The sequence below is a fragment of the Chelmon rostratus genome, chromosome 15 (assembly GCF_017976325.1).
Source record: "Chelmon rostratus isolate fCheRos1 chromosome 15, fCheRos1.pri, whole genome shotgun sequence".
NCBI lineage: Eukaryota > Metazoa > Chordata > Actinopteri > Chaetodontiformes > Chaetodontidae > Chelmon > Chelmon rostratus.
The window spans coordinates 11006019-11023420 of record NC_055672.1 but is presented as its reverse complement, the minus strand read 5'-3'; the positions used below and the strand labels follow the sequence as shown (position 1 = coordinate 11023420).

Sequence of the window (17402 nt, the reverse complement as noted above, 5' to 3'; positions counted from 1 at the left end):
CACACATTAGAAGCAATGAGGCAAAATGTCAGCCTCAGTCATGGGTACAGCTGAAGATGGCAGCAGCAAAATATGAAGTTATACAATGTAGAGAGTCGTATAACCAACAAGAGGCTCATACATTTTACGCTTTGCATTAAAAAAACCTTGTAAATGCATGCGAGAAAATGACCAGTTGAACCGGGTCCATTGTTTTGTGTCCATCTGAGTGTGTGACCAGTTCGCTAAGGGATGTCTTTGTTTCTGTCAGTGACTGTGCTTGTGTGTGTGTGTGAGGCCTATACAGAGGACCAGCGTTGGAGATGATGCTGAATGAGCGAATGTATTGTGCTTTATGTCATCTCTCCATCTCTGCCATAGTGTCTCCCCAGACAGACAAGCACAGAGATATCTGCCATCACCAAGATAAGGTGGAATGTAGAATGACAGGAATTTCAAACCTACATAACAAACAATGAAATTCTAATTACCAGCCAGCGCAAACAATTTTCCCTGCTGTGACATTTGGACCGCGGGACTGTTCAATTATTCATCGGCACTCTCGCCTTGCTGAAAAAAAAAAAAAAGAGAGAGGAAAAAAAATTTACAGAGCGGGGGGAGAAAGCAGCCGAGGGCCTGATATATTAAGGCTGGTATAAAACCTGTGTTGGGACAAATCTGAATACTGTAATAATCTATTCATGCTTGGACCTGTTTCATATTCAGTGTGAAAATAAAACAATGGTGACCTTGTATTCTGTTTCCTGTGAAATGTCGAAGCTAGGGTGGTGAGTTTGAGTGTTTAGCGGCGAATTGTTTTTCGCTTACTGTATAAATGTACTTTCTCAGATCAGAAGAAGATGTTCCCGTGCAGAGGCGTGACTGAGGATCTTCTTGTAATGAAAGTCTCATTTTGGTTCAAAGCTGAACAAATGTTATGCCAATCAACTGAGGCTCAATGGAGGCATGGCTCTGAATCCTCCTCCCTATTTAAGGAAGCCAGAAAAACCCAAACTACAGCATTTCAGTAACATCTTAAGTCACCATGGTCCTGTATAGATGAACAGGGCCTTTTTCTTTGCCTTATAAAGAATTTGCCATATTCTTTCTGTACATTCAGCCTCTTGGTTCTTTTACAAGTGGTAAAATCCAACAACACACATCAGGGGAAAAAACACTTTCTAGAATTCACCAAAACCACAAAGATATAGTAAACCAATTACTATAAAAATGTTATTTTTTCATATTTTCGTCTCTTTTTTTCACATATAAGGTAGTCTTTCTAACATGGGTTGAAGGGCACAGGGTGTACAGGGGGAAAGAGTTCAGTCTTTAAGTCACTGAGGACAGGGCCTCAGAGTATAATGTCAGCCAGAGCCTTCTTCATTGTGTATTCTCATTGGGTGACCTGCAGTCATCATCAAAATTCACCAGGGCCTGACGTGACTCAGTCGCTCTGCAGATAAGAGCCTGCCAGCCACATTGAAGATGTATTAACGTCAGAGGAGAAAAATATATATCTTGCCATTTTAGACTGCAGACGGCTTTTTACTTTCTTCCTCTTTCCACCATCCCTTCTTCTTCCCTGCTCCATAGAAAAGTAATTAATCTGCAAGAGAGACACGGACTGGCGGCTTTGCCTTGTGGATGGCGAAACAGGCCCGATTTTTAATAAACCAAGAAGTTAATAAGGAGCAGGCCATTTAAAATTCCATTATCAGTGCAAAGTGTGTATTTTCATGAGGAGCATAACCATCACCTTTGGTCTGGTCTCCCAAAGGCAAATGACCAAAACTGCTGAGGGGTTTGAATTTATAAACTACTATCGAAGTTAGCGAGTGGCTGGTCACTCTGTGCATAATGTCAAGTTGTGTCTGAAGTGGGTGCCGCTTGATGAAGGGCAAAATGGACATTAGGCCGTCAAAATGTTTAAGCAATCTGTGAAAAGTTGTTGGCAAATCATGCGCTTACAAACCAACATGTTGCATTAGATATGGCATGAAAATGATCAAACTGAAATCCATTAATTTTATCTAAAAAAATTATGGCTAAAAATACAGCAACACAAAACTAGAGAAGCCGCACAATGCAAGTTGGGTAAGACCTTGCAGTGTGTGCTCAGTGCAGTGTGGTTACAGAGTCAGGGTCGGTCTGTCACTGTGTCTCTGTGTCTCCAACAGCCCTGCCTATTGTTGGCCGTTACGCCCCTGTGCCTCCACAGACGTCCAACACCCACACATAAACAGGGAGCACACTTCACATACACGCACACACCACCAGCCAACTGCCCATGACATGAACACTATCCCAGGCTCACCAGGCGCCACTTAAAGGCTCCCACTTTGAAACTGACACTCCACTTGGCAGCGGCGCCAAACAAAAGACAGTGTGTGTGTGTGTGAGTGTGTGTGTGTGTGTGTGTGTGTGTGACAGAGAGACTGTGTGCCTCTGCGTGTGTGCTGAAATTTTCCAACAAGAGCCACACTCTGCATTCCTCTAACTTCTCTGCACCTTGCTCCTCCTTGTGTTTGCCACAGCAGACACCATTCCTATCCACTTCACTGTAAATTCTGATGTCTATTTTTGAAGTCATAGACCACTCCGCCCTGGGACATGACCTTTCCACCCACCTCCATCTGCCAACTGTGCGTGTGTGTGTGTGTGCACGCGCGTGTGTGTGTGTGTGTGGAAACGTGTCAGCGTAGAAAAGGTAAAGAGGCACAACATGATGCCACAGTCAAATGTAGCATGTCATCACACTGCACATGGCAGATTATCAGGCATGCTTTTAGAGCCAACTTCTTCCGGCACATGCAAAAACAAGGACGCTTCGCCCTGAGGGTTAATGTAATAATAGGAACTGTATGACTGCGAAGCCAAATTAGGACTTGTCACAGGACTGGTTGTATGGTAATGTTAGACTCTGTTGTAGCGCAAGTGCGTAAGACAGGTGAGTCTATTCCTGGTAAAGTATGTTGTTCTATTTTGGTTGCACTTCATTGCTGCTGCGATATTGTCTGAGAGGGGTGCCAATGTATAATTGTTCCAAAAATATGTTAAGAATATTCTTTATGAAACCTCATGTTAAGTTCTGTTTCGGTTTCCTACCAACTCTTCTACGCCAACTGTTCCCGCAACCTGTGTGTTATTAGCTTGATATATTTAAGACTGCAGCTTGTTACACTTTGAGGGACTGGGAACATCTTCCAGACTTGGGATTTGTCTAAGATCAGCAAACAGCAATCAAAAATGTAATGATGCTGTCATCAAAATAGTAAATAATGAAATAATGACATGCAAAAATATTTATTAAGGCTGCAATTAAACTCTGAGAAGATTACTTGAATGTCAATCACATATAAAATAACAATAATATTTACATATAGAAAGAACTGTAAATTGCATGCAAATGAATAAGATAGTAGGGCTATTTTGCTGCTTAAGTTAATTGAATAGGTGCTTTTTTTAATTAGTGGTCCTGTGTGACTACGCGACATGCACAGGGTCGCTTGGGAAAAGGGCTGTGATGTGGGTGATTTGTACAGCATGAGAGCAGACAGTGCCCCAGACTTACTCTTGATGGGGATGATGAGCTGGGGAATGACCGGCAGGATCTTGGGGCCTCCGTGCTCCAGCATGTCATGGACTCCCTGGCGGGCGAAGAACTCGTATGGATGAACAGTCTCGCTTAAGCCATCAAAGAACAGCGGCAGGTAGTGGTGGTAGTCCAGCTTCTCAATCTCCACCTGAGGACAGAAATTTACATTTACATTAGCGACATGATTAACTGCTTCCTCAATGCAGAGGCTCAGACAAAGAGAGAGGGAGGGTAGGGTTTCTGTCCTTAACTCAAGGGCATTTGTTATAACATATGGCTGTTGGTGGAGACCTCAGCTAGCAGCAGGGATGAACTTTTTGTTTACTCGACAGTCTCTCTCCCTACCCACCAAAATCACCAGCTCACTCAGATTCACACCTGCACCAGTGCATACAAACATACAAAAGCACACGCAGAGAGAGATATAGCAGCTGAAAATTCCAAGTGTTCTTGAGGGAGTCAGTTATTGCCATAAAGCTCCCTTTCATTCTTTGCCCTTTCTCATTGTTTGTCCTTGGCCTTGCTCAATGTCTGGGGCTAAAGCTCCCTCTTGCAGCCATTTATAACCCTTACAGTAAACACATACATACTCACACACACTCACCCACATACACCCGCACACACAATGATGGGGGACAGCTGTTCAGGAGATCATGACACAGCGGCATGTGGCATCTTGTGGGCTGACATGCTAACACCTGTTTACACCAATTACAGAACAGACAGAAAGACACGCACACACAATCGGGTCGGTAGATGAAGACATTCGTCCAGCTACAGGCCACGGGCAGGCTTTGATGTTGTTTGGCTGAGTGTGTCAGCACTGTGCGACACACGTTTAAGTGAAGTCTTTCATGTGCGTGAAGCCATCAGAGTAAAGCCACTTAGGCACACTAGGCTGGAACGACCAGCTGACCCAAACCAGGCAGTCCTTGAGCCTTGTGTGTGTTCTGAAAATCATATAAAATGTTACGCGTTGACTGTGCAATACCTGCGTGAACTAGATCTGATTACTCGGTGTGTATTTATAACAGGGGCGTTGTCTGTAGCACTGCATCCCAATGGCACTATTGTTGAGCGAGGGGTTAGAGGTTGGGTGATTCTGTTTTTCATGTAACGAAAGGTAATCCCTTTGGTGCAGAGGCAAATAGCCCACAGCAGCCAGCAGTCCTTGCGGACAGCTGAAGCCATGAGGAAGCACTCACTCATTGTCTCCAAACACACTCACACACACACTCCCACAAACATATATTAGTATATAAACACACAAGCACCCTGTTGGGTCACGCTGGTCTGTGCTGAAATGTCACCCAGGCAGTGGCGCTCGGCGCTTTCAAGTCCCCAGCCCTCGTTCAGCTGCCGGTCAGAGCCCAGACTTCAAAGCGGGGCAGACCCCCCCCTCCACTGCTGCTGCCAATCCTCCCTGACACACATCTCCCCCACTGGGTAAACACAGAGAAAGAGAGGAAGAGGAAAAAACATGGAGAGATGGCAAGATGGCGACAGGGACAGAGAGCTCACACTGTTAGCGCAAAGAGACAAGGCTGATTGCTTTGAGGCAATTTGCCGGCCAACCTTGACCTTTCCCTGCGCTTGGTCAAGATCATCATTGTGACTCAGGCGGGCTGGAGAGGAGAACAAAAGCAAACATGAGCCCAAAGAGAAAGGGAGGAGAGGGAGAGAGGGCGAGGAGAGTCGAGTGGCAGTCACACACGGACCCGTCACGCCGTGTGCTGCTTTTTTAAATTTCTGCCGGCACAGAAAACAAAGATATTTGTAAAGGAAATCCCAACCGTTACATTTAGACTCCTCAAATCAACAGTGTCCGGGACTGCAATCATGTTAGCATGTCATGGTGTATGATTTATATAGCGCTAGAAAGATGTACCTACATTAGACATAATATTGGTCTGTTTGATTATACTTTGGGAAATGTGAAAATGCTGCTCTTTCAATACTACAAATAAATAATAGGATTAAGTAGAAATAAAACTTAGAATGAAAGATTAAGTTAAAAGTGCAGGTTTGGAAAGAACAATTGCATAATTCCTAATTTGATTTTATGGTGAAGTGTTCTTGTCTAGGGCATTAAGACTGTTTCTGTTCATGTGATCTAACGTGTCCCTGTGTGTATTGTGTTGTCACATGTTTTTTCTCTATTATATAAGGCAAATGTTTAGTTTAAAAAGCTGTTTAATGGCTTGTTGTTGTTGCACTAATTGTATTTCATCACACATTGCATATAACGAGAGAAATGTGAAATATAAATGCTGTATTTTAAGTCAGCTGATAGAAGCACCCAGTCATATTCGATGCTGTCAGTAAATTATCAGGTCTCACATTTAGGCAGCGACACTATCTCACCCACCCTGTTGTGAATCTGAAATGTTGCAGGAATAATTACCTGGGAGCTTTTTTGCGAGGATGGCTCTGAACTCTGTGACGCTCTTAATCAAAATCACATAAACAAGCACTTCGGGACCGGCTGAAGATTCCAGTTAGCACTGAAGGAGTGGGGACAATCAGTAAACACCCTCACACACTCACGCTCTTACAGAGCGCACACATACGCACACACACATTCCCAGGGAATCTTAATCAGCGGCCGCGCTGAGCGGTAACTCTTGCATCCGTTATCGATTGTCCGCCCAGGTTTGTTTGTCTTTGTGTGCCTATGGGAATCCCCCTGGAGTCCGGGGAGTCAATGAGAGTGGAGCACAGAAAGACTATCAGCCAAGTAGCAGCAATTAGCCCTGGGACACAGACCTGCATGTCTCCTCTGGTCAGCGCTGCAACAGCAGACACACAGCAACAGAAGCAGACGAGACTAGGAGCGAGCCTGAGGAGAGCCTCTGCTCATTAAACAACAGTATCAGAGGCACAGGAGACCAGGAGGAATGAAAACAGCAGGTTGCCACTTTAAATACACAATAGCTGGACATGATTGTGTGCAGAATTGCATGTGAATACATGTGTGGGTGTACCTGTGTGTGTGTGTAAACCCTTACATGTGACTCCATGTATAGCCTATGTGTGCTCAGATGTGATAAGCTATTGAGCTAGTTTGCCAGGATGGTGTGAGTCATTTATGTTAAAAAAAGGAAAAAAAGGAAAAAGAGGCTTTGCAGCAGGTTAAGATAGTGTGAAAGCGACAGAGAAAATGAGGGAAGAACAGAGGAAGAGTGCATGTTTGTGTTTATGCATGTGTCTGCTCCTGACTGCTCCTTATTGGACTATATCAAATGTGAGTGGGATCAATCAGTCGACCTCTTCCATGCACAGTATATAAAACCATACTTGGCTGTTAGTTGCTGGGTTGTGGTAGCTAGTAGAGTGATATCAAAAGAGTAGTTTTCGTATAATGAACTAATTTCTCCTCATCTCCTTCATGGGTGGATGTCAACTGTCCTATACAGCTCCAAATCCTTCTACAACTGACTTCTGTCACATCCCCCAACTACTTGATCAAATCCCGCTCTACATGACACTTCGCCATTTCAGTCAGAAATACGTGACATTACAAAAGCATCTAGCAAACAATCTTGGGTTCTAACCTTTGCTGTTTCACTAAAACATGTCTTGTAGATCACACAAGAAGCAGGCAGCATTGCCAGCTGTTCGACAATGAAGCTATTTTAATTGATGACGCCATGAAGACTTGACCTGGATTCTCTTAACAAAGGCACAGGTTTCCGTATTTAGATGAGCTGGCAGATGAGCTGCTGTCAATTCAGCTTTGAGAAGAGAACAGTCTTCCCACTGGTGCCACTCACATGATGAGTCATTCATTACACAGTCACTATGGCAAAACAAACATCCATTAGTTCTGCTGGAAATGTACTACAGAAGACCAAAGAGGGATGCAGGATTCACACATGATGGCATGGAGACAGTGTGGCAAGCATCTAAAAGATATTTACACTCACACAGAAAAGAGATATGCATTGAAAGGGCCTTACTGTATGCCAGGGGGATGCATGAGGCAGGCGTGAACCAAGAAGTACTAAAAAATAATACATACCGCAACAGAATTCCTATCCATCGTCAGTGTGATCTTGACTTCATGGAGCAACTAGACACACTGCTGCTCTGAGAATCCATGTCAGTTTCTAAAACCCCATCTGCAGGGTAAAATAGGAATAATGAAGACTTGACACTATGCTGTGATTTTCTTTTTGTTGTAGAACTTCTCTACCTGCAGGGCATTCCTGTTTCTGACAGTCTTGTTTGTTGTTTCTGACACTCAGACTGGCGTCCTGTGATTTAAGGATCACTTACATAAAGTGCTGCAACTTAAGAAGGGCCCTCAGTCGAAATTACGTTCCATTATGGGGATGGTGATGTATTAAAATTGTCATTCAGGGTGGAATCATGGTAAATCATAAACTGCGATCATTGTTGTAAATCTGTGGGAAAACTGTGGGAGTCAAGACCTTTAAATGAAGGTAAAGGAAACCCTCCATGAACTAATTCAATAAGTCGGAGCTCAGATCACAATGAACGTGACATCGGCTTTGAGGATAGCAATATCCTGCTTATTAATGCCTCATATAAATTGTTTGCCTCACCAGAAAATCAGTTTTTTGGATGCAAAACCTGTCTATAGGGCCAGCCTCCAACTCCATCCCATGCAGCTGCAGACATTACAGTTTGGACTCTGTTACAACTTGGCCAGAGAATAAACCATGTTGATTAATACCAGTAAGATGTCACTGAAGTCAAACATGCAAACAGTCGAGAGTTATTTAGTTCCAGAACCCAGCCAGGAAAAGATTACATGGATTTAGCAGCAACGCACTTGCAAAGCGCAATAGCCATGATGTTAAGAGCTGACGTGTGCATGAAACCTTACAAACTTTCAGTGGAGGTTGTGGAAGTGTAGTCGTATGTAGGTAGACGGGCTGGCAGGCCATCCAATCCTTTTTCTCGGGCCAAATGAAATGATTAAATGGGTTTATTATAGGTCTGCAATAGCCTATAGCCTGTTTTTTTTTTTTTTTTTTAGTCAGAGCACTTAATTTATCAATTGTTGTCAGGATCTAGCTTTAATAAATCACTGAACATTCAGTGTTTCGCTCTTCTAGAAGTTGTTAACACATGTTGAGACATCCTCACTAGCTTAATTAACACAGTGGCAGCAAAACAAGCCCTGGAAGGTTGTGTGTTATCCTTGACGAGCAAGCTTGGATGTAAATGCTGCTTTGTATTGCCACACATTGTCAACAAAAGTACAGATTATAACATCGTTTTCGGAGAAGCTTTTCACAGTAGAGGCTCTCCAGATAATCCAGAAATGGTCCTGAGCACGTAGCACTAAACACATATTTTTTAATTTATTCATCCTAATCCAACCCTGTGTCCAACCGTGCCACAGACGCACTGCACACCTCATTTCCAAAAATCATGTTTGCTCTTGCTGTGAAAGAGAGAAAGAAAATGTAGACGAAAAAGAGAAAAAGAACAGAATATTTTGACTTTCTTGGAGGTCACAATAAGAGGAGCAGGACTGGAATAGGCAAACGATAAGTGAGGGAAAGAGGAGTGAGTCACTCTCGCTATCTCCCCTGACAGCTGTTTCCATCTAACAAGCATGCAAGTATGCTCAATTCAAAGCACTAGTAGTAGAGTGCATGGTGTCAATTGAAATGATACCTAACACAAGCTGGATGAGACAATTTTGGAGCTTCAAAGACAGTTCAAAAGCAGGACACAGGGAGTTATGAATTTTATGTGAACCTGCCTCGTGCGCACACACATCCAAACATACATACACAGAGATGAAAAGAATTTCATTTTGGCACGCAATCATGCCAGCGGACTCATAGGATGTGTTGAGGATTAAGAGTAGAAGGGTGTCATTGGAGTAACAAACATTAGCCAGAGTAATTGAAATAGTGACCCCGCAGACTGTGTTCCTGTTCAGATTGTGCGCCTGTTAACGCTGTTTTTAAAGAAGAAGAAAAATCCTGGTAAATGTTGCTGTTAGAAATTGAATGTGACAGATATTTATTTTCTTCTCAATTAAGTCTTTATCACACAGCAAATGAAGAGCATCAGTGAGTGTTCCAGGATGCTTAAAAAAGTCAACATGTCACCAAATATTTAGCAACACATTTTAAAGAGGCCTGATTTTGCTGGGTACTCTATTTACCTAAACTGTCATCATCCAAATCATTATTAAGTTTGTGTTTCTACAGTTTCCTTGTCTGCATAAGGAACAAAGAATAAATTCAGTTTGTTCTTGTGCTCCCACTGAGAACCCATCACAATTATTTTCCTATAAACAAGCAAGCGAGTAAAAACCAATTAATTTCCTGCACACTTTTCAAACTTGCCAGAAGAATGTTGTTAATATCTGGCAATGAATTTGTTGTTTACATTCTTCAAGTAACTCGTGCAGTTTTTATTGCACACATAAACAGTGGCTGTCTGTTAGCCACTGCACAGTACGCTCGAAGTGACAGTTTGAATCTTAGGCCACCGTGGCTGCAGTGACTGAAGCAAGGTGAACAGGAAGTGAAGAGGAAGAAGCTGAGGTGTGTGAGGAAGAAACTGTCTGGAGCCTGTTCCAGTTTTAAAGGTGAAGCAGCTAAATGCGGCTAAGATTAGGACTCTGCTCACTGTGCTCAGTGTGAGCATGTGTGTGTGTGTGTGTATGCACTCCAGCACGGGACCCTCTGCCACTGTGATGGAAGTAGGCCAGAACAGCAGAGAGAAGCAAGAGGAGGGAAACAGGAGGCAATGAACATAACAAGAGCTGGAGGAGAAAAAAAGAAGTGTGACAAAAGGCTTCATAGCTGGAGTCTTCCTTATCGCAGTGTAATGCGCGCGTGTTTGCGCACGTGTTGGCCTATGCGCAGTTACCATGCACAGATGCTCTGACAGTATGAGATATGGGTCTTTCCACTGACCTAGCAATGGTCACAAAGTCACAGGCCGCCAGCTAGTGGTGTGGCTGCGTCTGTGTCTCGTCTGTTCCGAAACCACGGCCTCCGCTCTTAGCTTCCAGTGATTACAGCTCAGCGGCCGAGCTTGACAACACACAGGCAGAGTGTAATCAAGTCAGAGAGAGGGAGGTGTAATCAGCATTTCCCCTCCAATCAGCCCCAAAATCACTGTCTCTAATCTGCAGCCAGCCATTGATGGGTTTGATTGATAGGATGGATTTGTTATCTGGCTGTGGGGGTCTGCAGGGAGCAGAACAACAAGCAAGAGCAAGAGACACAGTCAGCTTATCAGCTATCGCTACATTTGTAACCGCTCCCCTCGTCGAGCGAGCTGAGCTTTTCCTCACAGGCTACAACTACAGCTCTCCTCTCATTTATCATACAGAAGAATTAAATGTGGACACTTCAAAGTACTTCCACACACAAGGGTCCCCGGGGGCATGTGTTTTCTCCCTGTTTAAAATGGAAAGGGCCAATCCATCACTGGTTGTTTGTGACGGAAACAGAAACCACAGAGTCTATTTGTCTGTGCGCGTGTGTGTGTGTGTGTTTGAGCTTGCAAGCATGCGTGCGTCTACGTATGCATTAATTATTCCCATATACGTGTGTGTGTGTGAATCTGCATGCTTGTGTGATCTGTACATGTCAGATGCACAGTGAAGATAAGGGAACAGAGTAATGCTTTTTCAGCAGGCAAATACCATGACTGGAACATCTACTGCCTGCACACTTTTGATAAATCTTGCTAGCGTGCCCCACACTGTACTGAAAAATCCTCCCAAATGTTCAAACAAATATGCTCATTTTCGATGAGCATGTGATGAATGAGCTCCATTGATTGTGTGCGTGAAGCTAAAACAATAGAGACCAAGAAAAATGCTCGGTCTGTTCAAGATAACAAGGAAGCTTTAGCAGGCTGTGTGACACTCTCTATGTGCGTGGATCAAAAAAATTAAGAAAACAAAGATGTGATATAATTTAGGAGATACAAATTACAATTATATTGCACATTTGTGGCCATTAACATCTAAAAGCAGTTAACCGGCAGTTTATTTTCAATGTGAGCTTGTCTCTCTGTTGACTATATGTCTCTTACACAGAGAATGGTGTACAAGATGAGATGCTGAAATCATATATCCCTTACTCCACCCAAGCAGTGGTATCAAAGTTCAAATGTCAGTGTTATATCAAGCCTCTGTGTACCGCACTAATGAATGCATGTTTTGTGTTGGCTGCCTATCACAACACACTATCTATGTATTGTATGTATAATAATCTAAATTAGGCAGAGCAGATATCAGCACAGAAGTTGCCAAGCTCCTTTGTACTTCACGTGTGTAGGGAAAGCTTCTTAAGAAGATTGTGATCAAAATCTTCAGAACAGCTAGTAAAAGGACCTTGAGGTGAGATTATTTTGTCAACTGCTGCCAAGAGTGAACCCCAAAGCTCAACTTTTAAGCCAACACCGACAAGAAGTCCTTTAAAATTTGAGCATGTGCAATTCCATGACAGCTGGGCAAACTCCATCTGCTGAAGAAAATCGAGAGCAGCTACTAAATGGACCTTGAGGTGAGAGTGTTTGTTCAACAAAATATTTCTTGCATCACATCGTGCCTGCTTAAATCAAAGCTGCTCCGATTCCACTGAGGTACTTTGATCAACTGGGGCGGACAGCCAGAATATCAGCACCAGAAACACCATTGGGTGACAACTCCATGACCACCGAGAAGTAAATCACACAGAGACCATTTTCAGCATTTTAAATTCAACAAGTGAACCCGACTCTGAGCTTGTGTGTCAAGTGTGCTGAGCCAGTAATGCCCACCCTGAGCTGCGGAGCGGCACACAGAATCAGCAGCATCAGTAGCAGCAGGAAGTGTGCTTTTAGGGCCAAGCAGCAGCAGCAGCAGCAGCAGAGGCAGAGAGTGTCTGTCAAGGCTCTGGCCAGCTCCTAATGGGATGTTCTTGTTGTTGCCAGCGGATAACTCTCATCCTATGTTCTGGACTACAGATCAAAGAGGGTCTGGACTCGACAGAGCTACCAGGGCAGCGTGGATGGAGAGGACGTAAGCAGAAGGTGGGGTAGGAAGGGTAAGTAAAGGTTAGGATAAGAAAGCATGCAAGCAAACAGGTGAGAAAATAAGAATGATAGAACAAATGAAAGAAAGAAATCAAATAGAAGAAAAAACAACCTATGCGGTGTGAGCATGTGAGCTGTGAGCCTGCATTGTGTCCCTCTGTTCACCCTCACAGTCAGATGAAAGCCCATTCTTCTATTTTCTGCGTCTATTTAGGTGAAGGAAAGGGGAGGTGAAAAGAGGAGAGCAAAAAAAAAAAAGATGAAAGCCATCTAAAAGAAGTCAAGTGGGAGGTGGTTCCTTTAAACATAATCTGGGGAAGCTGAGAGAGGGGTATGGCTATGAGCAGTAGCACAAAGTTGGCACCATTGATGATGGTGCCACTTAGAACACGTTTCTCCAGAAATGTCATACTTTGTTAAAGACCGTCAGATAAGGGGCGTGACTGCGGATACCCGTTGGGTCAATGAATGGTGAAGTGGTGAACTGAGGAACCTTCACATCCAAAGCAGGCGTAGCTTGTAGCCCATCAGCACATGGTAGAAGGTTAGCCCTCCCTGCTAAGGGTCAGTAGTGGTGTCAGGGCAAAGCTCTTTGTCAGGTGATGTGGAATCAAGCTTTTAAGTTATGAGTGGCAGCCAGCTGTGCAGCTGATGGTCCAGAGATAGGAAAATGGTTTGGTGGGATGAATATAAAAAGCAAAGGTGACAAGTGGCCAGCAAAAAAGAATAAAGCTTCATGCACAGGGCTGCACACACATTCACACACAAACACACATGCAACACACAGAGCTCCATCATACACCTGCAGGGAAAAAGATGTCTTCCCTCAGCGCTGATGATAGCATCTTAAGTCCCATGGTTCAACACTTTCACTCGAGGCCTTTGACAAAAGGACTGAATCTAAAGAAGAGGATTGTTTCAGGGAAACTGACTAATGTGCTCTACACGCAGGGCCTTATGAGTGGGATGAAAGCTAGCTTTTCAAATGTCACAGACAACGTAATGCTGCATGAGTCTGAGCACACATTCATGCACAGAACTGCTACTGCTACTAATGCAAGATTCATATTTCACTAGTCTGACCATGATGTTTTGATAATCACATGAATAACTGAATGCACAGCAACGCATAGCTCTGCTGAAATGACTGTCTTTCTTGTCTTCCGAACGGCAATGAAAAAATAACCAGGATTGATAACGTCGGGATAAAATACAGAAAGATCAACATTTCCTCTGATAAAATGCAACATCTGTCACAGTTCAAGTTACTGGCAACAATCCAAATTCAGACAGAACACAGCTTAAAGAGTAAAGGGCAGTTTACTACACCCAAAAGCAGGCACATGGTGGGCAACTGAAGAAAAAAGATGGCAAAAGTCAGACAACAAACAAAAGTCAAGAGTACCCTCAACCCAATGAGTTCTGCCTCCTTCCAAAACGCATCAGGAAGACAAAATGAACAAGGTAACAAGTAGAAAACAAAACGAATGCTGCACACTGGCGAAACATAGCTACTGTGAAAGTTTTCACAAAGAATCTTCACATGCAGCTTTTTCTGCTTTCTTCTTCTCCTGTGTGCTTGTTGTAGATGAGTCCACAGCTCCCACTGCAGCATGGAAAAGCAGTGTTGTGCATGAACGTGCTAAAAGAGTGACAAAACTGTGACAATCATAATTAGAATAATGTTACTATCTGTAATATTCCTAGACATTATTTGGACCATTGGCTCCATGATACTAACTTGCTTTCCCATTCCCAATGCCAGACCAACGCCATGCCATGCCACAGCGAGTTGGCCAACCACAACTTTACAAGGTGTGTGACAAAAGGCTGTAACAAGGTTACAGTTAGCCTGCTGGCCACCGCTGCTTGCATCTTTCTGGGCAGGTAGACAGCAATTGTCGTTATACACCTTTGCTTTGTTCAGTTACATAATTTATATTTGGCTAAATATCACCACAGTTTGTCATAATACATATGTTAGTATCACGGCTCACGTTAGATGGCTTTGTGTTGGACTCTGTATGTCATTTGTTGATATTAGCCAAATTCATTTCTAAGCTAATGCTAGCTAGTGTTGCACACTGTTGGCACAGTAGGGGAGAGGAAGAGAGGCAAGCCATGCACTTGGGAGCATGCATAAACGTCACATCTTTTGGATTTTCCCAGAAAAACCATCTCGAGTCCTTGACACAGAAATCATTCCACAGTCTGTTAAAGGCAACCGAGAAAGCGGGGGAAGGTCTCATTTTTTAAATTACATTACAATCTGTTCATACATTGGCAATGCAAAGCAATGAATACATGTAAATTGCTTCACATTCTAATATATTGCACGTTTAAGAGGCTAGTGAAGAGATGCATTCAGTAATGTTACTTTTTAAATTATGGGAGGACAAATGAGTGCACTGAAAAACAGGTATTTGGGACTGTGATTAATACTGGAGTAGGGCAAAAAAGTTGCATGAATATGCACTCTGGATGGGATGAAAATCAGTAAATGCAATACTAAAATTACCCAACCTTCTCCAGAGCCATAAATCCCATCCAAATGAGCCTTAAGATACAGTTCTGGTGCTGTCAGCTGTGGCCATCAGGCTTGCTGGCAACACAAGCCAAGTTTGAGACCAGTGACTCCAGTACATTTTTAAACTAAGTGAAGAGTTGTTTTTTTTTCAATGGTGGCTGGATAGAATTTATTCATTTAAGTATTGCTACTGTAGTCACAGTGGTAAACATGTACTTTGCAGAGGCAAAGCTGAGTGGACTAACATAACTTGACCTTGCAGAACAAGGAAGATCTTTCGATATTTTTTTTCATTATTTCTCACTTCAGTAATGTAAAACAGAAACAAACCACTTGTTCTGAAACTTAAAATATATCCGAAGAAAGTTGCTTTGCTACATTTTTTCAGTGCTGCATACTCACACCAATGCATATTTTCATGTTAAGTGTATTGAGATCATTAAATATTACCATTTTCTATTAGAATGACAATCTGGATTGATAAATAAATTCTACAGTCTGAATCCACCACCCTGAAGAGTGTGGAATCGTGGTAGGGGATCAATTACAGCAGGTGGTGGGTGGCATTACAATGGATGGAGAGTGCATACAAAGATATATGTACTTGGGAGGACAAAAGCCTTTCCTCCAATGTTGTTTGCCTGGATGTAAGAAAAATAGCTTGTGCCCAAAGATGATGTACGGGGATTACGCTTGCTCATGCTTGTGTGGGTGCCAGAAAACTCACGCACAGAAATGCATGCACACACAACCACAAATCTACCTCCCGTTTGGAAGAAGGAGAGAGTGAGGGGAGCAGAAACAGTGCAGTGAAGCAGATGTAATTACAAAAGGCAATACAAGCTGTGTATCTCCAAGTCTCTCTGACCCACATTGAGGAAGTAAGTCAGAGCTTATCAGGGTGCCACAGAATGGGGAAATCTTGCGGCAGAGGTGGCAAGCACTCCCTTGCTCTTTTCATATGTGACACATTGGGAAGATGGTGGTGGTGGAGGTGGCAGTTGGGCTGTAAGTGAGGAGGACAGCAAAGGAGGAAACAGTATCTCCTTCATTCTGACCAGCAAGTAGTTTGACTCAGACTGAGAGATTTGAGGCAGATAAACAGCACTAGTCCAGCCATCCACTTATACACATACAGGCAGCTAAGTTAAATAATACGAAGTGACTAGAGGTTTGGTAGTAGGACAGCAAGTGTGCTGTAAATTAAATTTTGCTTGTCATGGCTATTAATCATATTGCAAAAACCTATAAACTGTTGTACCATCATTTTGTAAATGCAGTACCACCACATGTTATGCTTTTGTTTGCTGCTGTTGCTGTTTTGCTGCTGCCGTTGGTGTGAAAGATGTGGGGAGATATTGTTTTTTAGGAAATCCTGTGGAGAGATTTGACAGGCATTGTCAGATGACAAAGTGAACAGTCGGGAGATGAGGATGGGTGTGCTTCTGACTTCTGGTTTATTGCAGAAGCTGTAGGTGCAAGCCGCTTGGCCTTGGTGCTGCTAAGTGCATGAAAAGATGGATGCATGCACGCGTACAGGGACATGCGGTCTTGCACATACAATACACTGCCTCTGATTTTTCTCTTTACTTTAGAGAACATAGCATGAGAGAAAGGTATGTATATATGCTGCATTCTCAGGTCCGAGCAGACTGACTGTGCAGCTCAACTCCGTCTTCAGGCACTGGTTATGTCTCGCCTTGACTACTGTAACGCCTGTCTGGCAGGTCTGTCTGCATGCACGGTAAATCCTCTGCAAATGATGCAAATCTGGGCTACATTCGGAACCGAGGCACGCAGTGTGTAGTATGTACTACTCTTAAATCAATTTATTTAGCATTATGCTTGGCCAGGCTTAGCCTGTCTCCGGTTTCGGAAAGCAAACAACAGCACAGCAAATTGCAAACCATCACTACTGTGTAACATCCCCTTGGGCTCTAAGAATTCTAATAATTAATTAGAAATTGTAAATGTGGATTTTCCTGATTTTTTGAAAGATGAGCAGTTACCTCAGAGATGGATAACGCCTACGTGCCAATTGGAAGGAACCAGATTCACCCTTGGTTTTGTCCCGCAAAAAGCTGCACTGCCTCAGCAGACACATTTAATGTACCGCATGACGGACAGCAGTCACAAAACCAGAGCCAATTAGTCTTACGACAAGGTATCTTTGTAGGGATCCTTTCCATAATGTTGTCAGACACTTAGAATATGAGCCTGTCCGCGGCAAAAACAAACACTGTTTAATGGATGTACATTGATGGTGTGCAA

The 17402-nt window shown here is 43.2% G+C and overlaps 1 protein-coding gene across 1 annotated transcript in view; it reads right to left on the bottom strand.

The window, feature by feature from the left end:
- pacrg (PARK2 co-regulated) overlaps positions 1-17402 on the bottom strand; it is a 124779-nt gene that overhangs the window by 58833 nt on the left and 48544 nt on the right. The window contains exon 3 of the mRNA XM_041954034.1: positions 3554-3725. Coding sequence (XP_041809968.1) covers positions 3554-3725 — 172 coding nt within the window. The remainder of the gene's footprint in view (positions 1-3553; positions 3726-17402) is intronic.